The sequence below is a fragment of the Bactrocera dorsalis genome, chromosome 4 (genome assembly GCF_023373825.1).
Source record: "Bactrocera dorsalis isolate Fly_Bdor chromosome 4, ASM2337382v1, whole genome shotgun sequence".
NCBI classification, from domain to species: Eukaryota; Metazoa; Arthropoda; class Insecta; order Diptera; family Tephritidae; genus Bactrocera; species Bactrocera dorsalis.
This window is the reverse complement of record NC_064306.1, coordinates 4,065,083-4,078,225: the sequence shown is the minus strand read 5'-3', so window position 1 is coordinate 4,078,225 and position 13,143 is coordinate 4,065,083. Positions and strand designations below refer to the sequence as shown.

Sequence of the window (13,143 nt, the reverse complement as noted above, 5' to 3'; positions counted from 1 at the left end):
CTCAAATCCATAAACAAAAAACACTAAATGGCGGCTTTCGCTAAAAAAAATCATGTTTTGTGAAAAAATTTAATTTCAAAGAGGCTTTACAAATCGAAATTATCATTAAGAATCTTATTCCTTCGATCATTAACCGATATATAGGTTAGTCGAAAAAGTTTTTTCGTATCAAGTCAATAGTTGGTTGCAGTCGTATATCTCCTGTGGTACCAACCACCTTGTGTTATAGCATATAGTGTTGGAATGGTGAGGTTTTAAGCTTCATTTATCTTATAAATTAAATTCGTGGTAGTTGAAAAAAAGTTACGGATGTTCAAAAATTATTGAAAATAATGAAGACATTCGTTATATTTTGAAATTTTTGTATAAAAAAGCGAAGAATGCGGCTACTTATACATACATAGCGCATGTACATATTTATATGTGAAAAAAGAGTAAAAACATTTAATAGAAAAGCACAGCACCGCCGCTTTCATTTTGAAGACAATAAAAATGGCCCTCACTCGGGTCTATTATCTAACTGCCGTTGGTGCTTCTTCTTCATGGTAGCACCCACTTCTGACATTAAATTTAATTATGCATTTTTTCAGCAACTGCACCACAAACTACCACCTATTAGCAAGCACACATACATACATTCATAGCTTTACAAAAGGCAGACAGTGGCTGCCATGGCGTATGAGCAACATTCATTTCCGTACTTGCCTACTTGTCCTGCTAAAGCTTAGCTGCTGCAATGTTGCTATCTTTTGTTTTTAATGTTAACATTCTGACCAGCATTTTCCGCTGCTTATTGTTGTTGTTGCTGTTACGCTGCTGCTTTCGCTTGTTAAGTTTATTACAATCAATTGGGTAACGGTAGACATATAACGTATACGCCCGGGTGCACCAGCTAAGTGCTCGTCACTGCATACATAGGCTGCTGGGTGTCCGCAAACAATGCGCGTGTGTGTGTGTCTGAGAGTAAAAATGTGTAGCTTATGCGTTGTCTTCTAGAGTAGCCTAACTGCCAACAATTAAAGCGCTGTCTCTTATGGTAGTGTCAACTCGGTTAGAAGAAGAAGCTGCCGTTGAATGGTTATGGTGACTTGAAAGCAGAAAAAAGCGCATACTGGGAATATTGTTAGATTTAAATTTATTCCTTTTTTTGTATATAGAATTTTGATATTTTTTTATCATTTTTTCTTTAAGTTTAGATTTTTTTGTAGAATTTTTTCTTTTAGTTCAAAAGTGATCGATCCAACCCAAATTCTTATATGGAACACTTTTTTATATAACGATATATTTTCACGAGAATTCGGTATGTATTATTGACCAAAGCAGCGCTACAAGCTCCGAGCAAATTGTTCAGATCAGACTACTATAGCTTATAGCCTCCGTACAAACTGACCGATCAAAATAAAACTGCCGTAGGAACTTGTCGAAACTTTTTTATTTACAATGGGTTTTATAGCATCGGTTTCCACTTTGTTTGAGTATAAATGTTTTATATTTCTATATACTTTCTCTGCAGCTCTTTGCAAGTTAGCTATTGACTTTATTATTCTTACTTCATTAGCATTTATTGCAAGCGCCATTTTATTATATTCCTTTTAATTTTTCTTTTGTTAATATGTAATATTATTTTCCTTAAATTACAACAAAAAATGGCATTAGCTTTTATTTGCTTGCCTCACCCTTAGATGTGCGGCACTTGATTGCCTGCCAGCAATAATACAATTAAATGCAATCCAATTATTGTAAATGAAATTATGTTGCTCATTTATTTGCCACTTCTTCGCCACTGCGCGGCTGCTTCTTATATTCACATTTTTTACTATCACATTAATTAGCCACGTGTATGTGATATTTGATTTTTCCTGCTTTGTTTTAATTTTTTTCTGCCTTTGTGACGCTCGTTTTTTGCTTGAGTGCTTAATTAAAGCTAGACGCTGTACTTACTGCTGACGTAAATATACAAGCATGCTTTGCTATGTAACATACTTATAGGCGCTTTAGCTACCAAGGTAATATCGTCATAGAATACACAGTATCGCTATTTATGCGCCACTTCGTCACTACAAAGTAATGATTTTCAGCGTATTATTATTTTGTAGCATACTTCTAGGCGTTTTTTTTTTTATTTGTCTGAGATAAGTGATTTTTGCACTAAGCTTGTTCAAACTTTCTTCACAAATGCATTTAGTAGACACGTGTGGCTTATTCTATGGTGACGAGTGCAGTATGTGGTATAATTTTAGGCTGGTGTTTTACCAATAATGCTGTTATTTTTCACTGAAGTTATAATTATATACATTAATTCTTATTTTGACAAAGAATTAGAATTTTCTGTGCCTTCAGCGCAAATTAATAGATCACTAGTGGATTGCTGTTGCTTTAATTGCCTAAAACTTAGCATACTTTTCAGCGCACAGTACAATTTAGGAATTTTTTTTATCTTACTAAGACTTCACTTATTAACTGCCTACCGTAAATGCGCTTACACTGTGTAAATATTTGCGGTAGTTTTGCAACACGCTTCTTTAAGCATATTTTTAGGCTTTCGCAATTTTTTTAATATTATCAAAATAATTTAAAAACTAATAAAAACAATTTTTCCATGCTACAAATAATTATACAAACGATTTTCAGTTTGGGTTTCATTTAATAAAATAAATGTTGCATACTTTCAGGCGCTTGCATGAAATAATAATATGCCGTTTACTATTTTGCTATTCCTACACATTTATTTACTATTTTATTAGTTATTGTCATATGTAGCAATCTATCGCATGCGATAATTTTATACATGTGAAAATATAAAATTTCTAAAAAATATTTCCCAACAGTCTCAACTAATTAATTTTTGTTTATTTTCTTTAAAGCTTGCTGTCTATTTGTTATGTGCATTGCGCTTAGCAGTTTACATTTAATTAAAAATATTGCCTGCAGTGCTTAGTATTGAAAATATATTACTGTTGTACTTATACTTTTTGGCTGCTGACTGACTTAAATTCACATGTGTGTATAAAATTCACACAAATAAGCTTTGTAGTTAGATTTTGTAGATTAACTTTAATTCAAATGGTTTACAGTTGCACGTTTTTATGGATTTCGGGAAATTATTTTATGAAAATTCGAACGTGTAGTATACTTTTAGGATCAAAATTCGTATTTAGGAACTTTATTTTGAACTAATTTAAGCATTGCTAAATTGCTAGGCCGGTAATATGCAATTTTAAGTGCATTCTTTATGAAACCTGAAATTTTTTGGAAAAAAATCCAATATAATCTATACTGGCAAGATTTGTTGATGAGCAATAAATTCTTAAAAATTTCTAATTTATTACAAAAAATTAATTATCACATTTCTATTTGGTTGAAATATTAAGATTTTTTTCACAGAAGATTTTTTGTAGTCCTCGAAAAGCCTTAAAACTTGCATTTACTCTACAGAACGCTGAAAAGTATGCTTCGTTTTTATAATTCCTATAAATCGTAATATGATTTCTCAGAGAATTTCGTTAGATTGGTGTAGACATTTTGCCGCGTCGTCATACTCATTAAGCGAAAAATAAGCCATGAAACAATTTCCTCCGCATGAAGGCTCAAATTGGTAGTAAAACACATTTCCGGTCAAGCGTTGAAAGCGATATGTGCGAGCGGCATGTGGTCGCATACACACATACGTAGTAAGAACACACATACGATGTAAGAACATCCGGTTTTAGCCGCCTGCCCTGCCGACAGCTGCCATACAAATATTTCCGGCGTTGTTACACACACTCATACACTTACACACATACACATTTTCTTTCTTTTCCAATCAATTTTCACTTTGCACATGAAATTTGCTGCCACTACAAAGCGTAAAGAGCGATAAAAGTAGCAACAGCTGCTGACAGTTCATTTAAAGCGCTTTTACACTTCAGTGGAAAACAATTGAAGCTGTACGTAGGGTGCCAAGGCATGTGGTGTGCTAGGTCAAACACAACCGTGCCTTTTTAAGCAAACGACTTGCTTACATATTCATTTACACACACATATGCAGCACACATAATTGATTTAAACGTAATGCGCCTATAAGCACGCTATAAAATTCATTATTTTCGCTTTGTCAATGAAATTTTAACACTTTTTTTATTGGTATTCTTTCTTTAATTCGCACTATCTCTTACTCTCTCTCTTACTTTCTTTCTTTCCAGCAGTAAAGCGGTCTCTCGGCTCTTGTGAGTTTGTGTGGCCCAACATCAATTGCCTGTTGTCAGGGCGTCTACGTCCACACAATGGCCTTTCTCTTCGAACCATTTCAGGCCGATGACCAATATTTGCGCGAATTCCTTTCACATCTCTATCTCAATTGTATAATACGCTATCAGAATGAGACCGGCTCGGCGGTCAATGATACGGACGATGACGGTAAGTTAATTTTAAATAATTTGCTTAATTTGTCTTAACAACCGTTTAAGGCAAAGATTAAATTTTATTTATAAAAATATGCAAAAATAGAAATAAAATACCAGGACGACGTGCGTAGGATTATACATAGGAAATATCAATATTAAGCCATTTTGAATATCATCCTACAAAATATAACTCAAGCATCACTAGAATGCCCATATACCCCTTATATGTGTGAACTCTATCATAAAAATAACTTGAATGCTTCTAGGAATATTAATCGGTATAAATTAGCCAACAAGTCTTTAATATACCAATATTGAGAATTATGATACCTTTGACATCTTCGGAACTATTTTTCGATATACTTTCCTCTTGTTACGAGTTCAAACCACAATATGTAGAAAGATATGTCGATACTTTCGCCAATTTTCTCTAAATTCCTAAAACATTGCCTACATTACGGCGCATTTATGACTATTTTGTTTTTTTTCCTGAGTTAGGCGAAAGAACTCTGAAGTATATTATTTATTATGAGTTCCTACTAAAATCTTTAAGAATTGGTTCGTACCTTCGCCTTTTTCATCAGATATTCTCGATATTTCCAAAAAATTGCCTACATTTCGGCGCATATAAAATTATTTTGAGAAAATGCCTCTGGTTTCTCATGATTGCAGGAAATCGGTCCTTATCTTCATCTCTTTTGTTCAGTATAAATTAATATCTCTATTTCTAAATCACTGCCTACATTTTGGCGCATTTATGACTATTTTTTAGTTAGCTTTCAGGTTTAGTGCGAAAATGGCTTTGAAGACGCTGGTTTATTATGAGTTTATTCCAAAACCTGTAAGAATCCGTCCATAAATTCGACTTTTTGATAAGATTGCCAGGATATTCTTCAAACGTTGCCTACTTTACGGCGCATTTATGAATAGGTTTTTTTGAATTAGTGCGAATAGACACTCGGTTTATATTGAATTTCTGTTAGCTAAACTGTACGAATTGCTATTTACAAACGATGGATAATGAGAATAAGGCCAAAACCCTCTTTCAGAAGCCCGTATTAATAATAGGAACGTATATTTTTGGTAAGGTCATTGTTCATTAAATTTCACTATATTGCTAAATAACTCCTTTAGAGCTTTTCCCACAATTTCTCAACGAAATTTTTCTCTCACCTCCAACACACATACACACTCATGCAGCAAACTACATTGGCGTGCCACGTTACCTCGAAGAGGCCGTGCTCAACGAAGGCAGCATAGACTTGTCGAATGTGGACGAAGCGCAGGCGGAACAAAATGAACTCTTCGCCTACATCTCCAAGCATAGCTTGAAGCCACCGCCAACAACAACAACAACAGTAGCGTCACTCACTACCAGAAATAACAGTACATTTCAGAGCAACTACAATGCGAGCAACATAAATACGACATACCCATATATCAGCAACATTAGTGTCACTTCAACGCCTGCAACAAATGCCAACGCTTCTGCAAATGGCACTTCTTCGTCGGTTTCTTCAGCAACTTCTACGCCGGCCACATCACCCACGGCTGCTGGCTCGCCGCCGCTGCGCTTTTGCCCTTTGCGCTTCGATGGCTACCTCTGCTGGCCGCGCACGCCCGCCGGCACTGTGCTCAGTCAATATTGTCCGGATTTTGTGGAGGGCTTCAATCGCAAATTTCTGGCGCATAAAACGTGAGTGCAAAGCAATAATCGAAAATTGAAAATTGAAAATTGAGAAACGAAAATCAACAGAGGCTATTGCCACAGGTTCTCGGCAGGAAGTGGTGCTTTGTGGCATTTTGCTCCTCTTGTTGGTTGATGCATTTGCTACTAGCAAATATTTGGTTAATCTTTTGGTTGATGCACATGCACTGCGCACTTGTGGCGAGTGCATTTGGGTTTGTTTTTTTTAGTAAATTTCATTTCTTCAGAAACAATAAATTCGCCATGAAGTATAAAAAGTGGTAATAAATTTCGAAAGAATTTTGAAACATTTTAAAATAAAACCAGCAGTACTGCAATTTACGCATTTTTAGTTTCAAACAAATATATCGATAACAAAATTTATCAATTATCGATATGTGTACAACAAAAAATATATATGCTAATACATATTTAAAAAAAAAAAACAATATAAATTTCTGCTTGTTTCAAGCAAATATATCGATAATGAAATGTATCGATAATCGATATATGTACAACAAAAAATGAATATGATAATAAAAGTACTAGCTATACATGCATAGGCTTATTGGAAAAAATTATCGATAACAAAATTTATCGACTATCAATATGTGTACAAAAAAAAATTAATATGATAATACAAATTTTAACTTTACGAAAATTAATACAAATATCTGCTTGTTTCAAACAAATTTATCGATAACGAAATTTATCGATATCAGATATGCATATAATAATAGATAAATAAGATAGTAAAAGTATTAGCTGCACAAAAATCAATATACTTATTTACGACATACACAGGCTTGTTTGATAAAAATTTATCGATAACAAAATTTATCGATTTTTGATTTACATAAAAAAAAATAAAAATGTTAATAAAAATATTAATTTTGTAAAAATTAGTATAACTGTCTGCTTTTTAACCGAAACTAATATTTATCGATATCAAAAACAATCAATATAAGAAGGTTTTGTGCCAAAAAAAATTTTTATATGTTGTGTATTTTTTACATTTTTTTATAATTTTTTTTTCCCTAATCAATCGTCAGTTCTAAAAATCGATAACTTTATGTCATCACTATATCTTATCCCCTTTTTAGTTGTCTGGAGAACGGCACCTGGTATCATCATCCTGTGAGCGGTCGTGAATGGTCCAACTACACCAATTGCATTGATTACGATGACTTGCAGGTAAGAGAGTGAATATTAAAGAGCGCGATAAAGAGTACAGCTATAAAAACTTTAATTTGAATTCAATTTATGAAATTCCAATTATTTTAAGTGCATATCGTAAATATCTTAGAAAAAAATAGCAAACACTTTCTAAAATAAGTTTGCTCAACTTTATGTCAAACATAAATTTTATCTGTATTTTTGTCCCCTTTCTTGCGCTCTTCCGGCTTTTCTCTCAACAGTTCCGCAGTTTCGTCAATGAGCTCTACGTGAAAGGCTACATCGTTTCCTTAATCGCATTACTGCTCTCACTTGTCATATTCCTAGGCTTTAAGTAAGTATGCAACAGGTATTAAATATTTATATGCCTCACATACGTAATTTTATCTATGTGTGTGTGTGTGTGTGTGTTTTAAGAGCACACGGCCATTCATACTTCACTGTCGTTTACAATTCTAATAACTTTAAGTTATCTCATCTACTCTTTTCTTCTTGCTGCGCATTTATTATGCATAAACCGTTAGATCCTTGCGCTGCACACGCATACGCATACACGTGCACTTGTTCGCCTCGCTGGCATTCACTTGCATCGCCTGGATACTCTGGTACAAATTTGTGGTCGAACAACCGGATCTAATAGGCAATAATCCGGTGAGTAGTGCATGTTTACTTAGGCTCAAATAATATTTGTTTTCGCTTTATTTGCTTACATAATAATCTCAACTAGTATGTAATTGTGTGTGTGTGTACATATGCATATAATCGATTTAATACTCTTTTAATATATAATAATAATTTAAAATTATTTCAATTTAATCTTGTTTGTAGCCCTGGTGCATAATTCTACACCTGGTCGTGCACTATTTTATGCTGGTCAATTACTTTTGGATGTTTTGTGAAGGGTTGCATTTGCATTTGGTGTTAGTGGTGGTAAGTTCAAATAAATAGAAATTAATACTTATATGTGTACACCTTGTGTTTTCGTATGATGTCTTTAACCTTTACTTAAAAATTTCTTAAAAACTATTAAAAATCGATAATACAATAAATTGATAACAAAATGTATCGATAAAATTAGTACTAAAACAAGTTAAAAATGCTATAATGCAGTATGCATAGGTTGGAAACTGAATATATCACTGGTTATCGATAACACAATTTATCGATAAATGTGGTACAAAACAATTTTAAATGATAATAATTTCAAATTTATTACTAATGTGCATCGTGCATTAAAAATCAATAAATTATTATTTATCGATGACACAATTTATCGATAAATGTGGTACAAAGCAATTTTAAATGATAATAATTTCAAATTTATTATAAATGTGCATCGTGCATTAAAAATCAAAAAATTATTACTTATCGATAACACAATTTATGTATAACACAACTTATCGATAAATATAGTACAGTACATTTCGAAATTTTCATGATTTAAGTATGTATCGTGTAAAAGTAAAATTTATCATTGTTTATCGATAACTTAGTGTTTCGATAAATTAAATACAGAACTATTAGATATTATTGTTATTTCAGTATGCATGATGCATTAAAAATCAATTAATATATTAATGGTTATCGATAACATAATTTATCGATAAATTTAATACAGAATAATAATAAACATTGATTATCGATAAATGCAATAATACAAATATCGACAAATTTTTATTAGTTTTCTTCATATATTACTATGAGAAGCGCTAAACTATTCAAAGAGAATGTTAAATTTTAAGTTTATCGAAATTTATCGATAAAAAACTGCATATAGTACGTTACGATGTGAATTATATTTATTTACAGAGCTTTAAATTTTTACGGAAATATTTTTCATGCAAATATACTCCGCTGTATCGATGAAAAATATCGATTTTTGTAATATCTATTATCGATTTTTATCGATAGTTTTTTTTAACTTTAATCGAATTTTTTTTTAATTTTTATCGAAAAATTAATCGATAATTTTCGATAATTTTTGAAAATCTTTATCGAAAAATTAATCAATTTTTATTAACATTTTTAAAAAATTTATCGATATATTTTAAAAATATTATCAAAAATTATCGATTTTATCGTTAAGAAAACTTTTGAATTTCAGCACTTTTAGTAAAGCTTCCGCAATTCATTAAAATACACCTGTGTTTAATGAAACATGCAAGAAATCGCTCACTCATGCTCTCCGAAAAGCACTTGCATGCATTTTAAATTGCCAATAAATGTAATGCACCGTGCGCGCACATATTCACACAAATTTTTATTCCGTAGAAAAATGCAAACTTTACGCTTGTTTATTAAGCAGGAAGTGCGCTTACAAACAATAACACACACGCACACACATACACACACGCTGTATCTATGCCACTCGCTGCATAGTTGGCACGCGCCTGTGTGTATGCCACGTTGAAAGTGGAAAAGTTTGATTAGCACTGAGTGCCTGCCAACACCGGAAAGTTGCCAAGTAAATGAAAATAACACAAACAACACTAAAACAACAAAAATTGCGCAATAAAAAATGCAAAAATGCCGCGAGATGAATATGAAAAAAGCAGATGCGATTACTGCTAAGCAAAGTTAGCGAGCGGAGCGCGAGACAAAAATGAAAATTGTGTAAATGTGCATTTTAATGAGCACGCCCGGCAGATGCGCTAATTATGGCAATAAAACTTTTGCAGAAATAAAAAAAAATATTGAAAAGGGAAGAAACTACTTTAAATTGTGTTCAAAAAGCGGAACAAGTCGCGCCTTTTATTTAACTAAGCGCTTGACAAAACACTTTCGTAGAATATTTGGTTTGAAATTCATTTCAATTATTTTAATTGAAAATTTTAATAACTTTTTGATTTTTATAATTTTATTATTATTATTTTTTTATTATTTTGAGCGCACTTTAAACAATTTATATATTTTTTTTGTACAAAAAGTCTCATTTTTCATTTCGAAAATCATTTTACTTCTTTTCTTCTCTTCACAGGTCTTTGTTAAAGACACCATTGTGATGCGTTGGTTCAAGCTCTTCGCCTGGATGTCACCCATACTTGTGTTGTTGGCTTATGGAGCGGCCAGATTTTTACACACCGACGATAATACACAGTAAGCAATTACCGTTAAATTTCTCCTACCTTAATTTTTTGCTGAGCCTTTGGAGGAACATATTAGGTTGTCAAATATCTCCCTTCCGCCTTTTTGAATTTCGCGGCTATGTATAAAGCGCTACAGAGCTCGTATCGGGCAATACTATACATTTTTGAAAGGTCTTGACATAACCTACAAAACGACGCTATGCATAGTTAGTTTGGATATTGCGTTCAACAGTTATAGACGTGTAAACATGGAGTTCACTAACGCCGAAATTCGCGCTATTTTAAAGTTTTCCTTCATTAAAGGAAAATCCGCTAGATAAACGTTCCGTGACATTAATGGTGTTTTGGGGGATGGTACTCTATCACCTCGAACTGCAGAGGAATGGTTTCGACGATTCAGAGCGTGTGAAAACGACACCATGGATAAGTCAGCCGGCGGAAGACCTTTGACGACGAATACCGATTAAATCATGGAAAAAATCGAGTTCGACCAACATGTGGCATCTCATGATATCCCCCAGAAGATGGGAGTTAGTCACCAAACCATTTCAAACAAACAATTTCATACACAAAAATGCTTGATGTTTGGGTGTCGCATGATTTGACGCAAAAAAAACCTTCTAGACCGAATCAACGCCTGCGATATGCTGCTGAAACGGAACGAACTCTATTCATTTTTGAAGCGGATGGTGACTGGCGACGAAAAATGGATCACATACGACAATATCAAGCGAAAACGGGCGTGGCCAAGCCGGAATTGACGGCTAGGAAGGTTTCGCTGTGTGTTTGGTGGGATTGCAAAGGTATTATGCACTGTGAGCTGCTCCGATATGGCCAGACACTTAATTATACCATCTACTGCGAACAACTGGGCGCCTTGAAGCAGGCGTTCGCCTAGAAGCGTCCAGAATTGGCCAACAGGAAGTGTGTAGTGTTGCACTAGGACAACGCCAGACCACACAATTCGTTGATGACTCGTCAGAAGCTGCGGGAGCTCGGATGGGAGGCTTTATCGCATCCACCATAAAGCTCGGACATAGCGCCAAGTGATTACCACCTGTTCCTGTCCATGGCGATCGCCCTTGTTGGTGTAAAATTGAACTCAAAAGAGGTTTGTGAAAAGTGACTGTCCAAGTTCTTCACAAATAAGGTGGGGGGCCTTCTACGAGTGGGGTATTATGAAGTTGCCGTCTAGATGAAAACAGATTATCGAACGAAACGGCGCGTTTTTGAACTAAATCCGATCACTGTAAAACTTTTTATAAAGCATTGAATAAAGAGCAAAAAGGCGGAAGGAAGATATTTGACAACCTAATGTTTCCTGTATTCCTACCTAGAATGAAGAGGCTTATTCTGTAAAGAGAAGAAGCCAAACTAAACCTCGAGGTTCCGGTGTTTAAGCCTAGTAGACATATATATATAGTATATAGTATTGTGCTTCAAACACTCTGTATTTTCTATATTTTGATATTATTGCAGTCATTTTTCACTTTCTTCATCCGCTTCACTCTGCTTCGTCTGCTTCACTAACTCTCTTCTTTTCCAGCTGCTGGATGGACGACAGTCTGCTGCTTTGGATCCTGTCTGTGCCCATCTGTGCATCGCTCTTGGCTAGTTTCGGTATATATCATCTTCCTCATCTATTTTATACAACAACAACAATATACAACAACAAAATCGTATTTCTTTTTACCAAATCTGTTTCTTCCAGTTTTTCTCATCAATGTTTTGCGCGTCATTGTGCGCAAGTTGCATCCGCAGTCGGCGCAGCCGGCACCGCTGGCCATAAGGAAAGCAGTGCGCGCTACAATAATATTGGTAAGAGTACTTACATACATGCAGAAGTTGTGCAAAAAAAGAGAGGAATAGGGGAAAGTGAAAGTGATAGTAGTAGAAATTATTAGAATTAACACAGAACCTGAAGGACAGAAAGGACAAAAAAATTAGTTAATTATTTTATATTTTTGTTACAATAGCGACCTCTCAACACCATTTACACGCATACTTATCTCTTTCGTATGTTTGATTGCACTCTTCATCACTTCTTCTCTTCAACTTTTTCCATACTTTAGATTGCCACAGCAAGAAGCTTTTGTGCTTAAGCTTCTCTTATTTTCATTTACTTTATATACTCTTTCTGCTTTTCATCTCATTCGCAGATACCGCTGTTTGGCTTGCAACACTCGTTGCTCCCTTACCGCCCCGACACTGGCACACCACTGGAACGCTTCTACCAAATACTCTCGGTGATATTGGTAAGCCTGCAGGGCTTTGTCGTCTCCTTTCTCTTTTGCTTTGCCAATCACGATGTCACGTTCGCCATACGCACGCTCTTGAATCGGCTCATGCCCGGTTTGGTCTCACCACCGCCACCAGGCACACATACCGGACAAATGGCAACAACAACACCAAGTCGCGAGCTGGGCGTGTAAGCACAGGGAGCTGCGCGTAGAGAACTCGGAGAAACGAGCAGCGGACCAATAGCGTAGAAGCTTAGCTTTAGCTAATGGAGGTGCATCAGGGCGCAGCCACAAAGGGGTTAGGACCACTAAACTATTGATTTTTCAATTTTAATATTGTTTTCTTCAAATTTATAAAATTTAAACTCCAAGAGTACCAAATTGTGCAGGAAAAAGTCATATTCAAACCACAACAACAAAAGTAGACACTAGAAACATACAAAAACTGAAAATTAATACTAAAGTGAACGCAAAGAAGTATTTAGAGGCCAATGTAACCGAAGAAATGTATTATTACAAAATATCAAATGAGATTGTGTATGTACTATACATATATATAATATATTTAC

At 34.5% G+C, this 13,143-nt stretch overlaps 1 protein-coding gene across 2 annotated transcripts in view; it reads left to right on the top strand.

Moving 5' to 3' along the window:
• Window positions 1-13,143, top strand: part of LOC105232056 (calcitonin gene-related peptide type 1 receptor) — a 42,896-nt gene extending 29,753 nt beyond the window's left edge. Inside the window, exons 2-11 of one of the 2 annotated variants that reach the window (XM_049455291.1) lie at window positions 4,188-4,398; window positions 5,586-6,081; window positions 7,176-7,266; window positions 7,491-7,582; window positions 7,773-7,899; window positions 8,077-8,178; window positions 10,226-10,344; window positions 11,881-11,954; window positions 12,046-12,152; window positions 12,494-13,143. In XM_049455291.1, the coding sequence (XP_049311248.1) occupies window positions 4,266-4,398; window positions 5,586-6,081; window positions 7,176-7,266; window positions 7,491-7,582; window positions 7,773-7,899; window positions 8,077-8,178; window positions 10,226-10,344; window positions 11,881-11,954; window positions 12,046-12,152; window positions 12,494-12,766 (1,614 nt within the window). In that variant the 5' untranslated portion in view covers window positions 4,188-4,265 and the 3' untranslated portion in view covers window positions 12,767-13,143. Of the gene's footprint in view, window positions 1-4,184; window positions 4,399-5,585; window positions 6,082-7,175; window positions 7,267-7,490; window positions 7,583-7,772; window positions 7,900-8,076; window positions 8,179-10,225; window positions 10,345-11,880; window positions 11,955-12,045; window positions 12,153-12,493 lie in introns of both variants that reach the window. The other variant, XM_049455290.1, reaches the window with a different exon arrangement.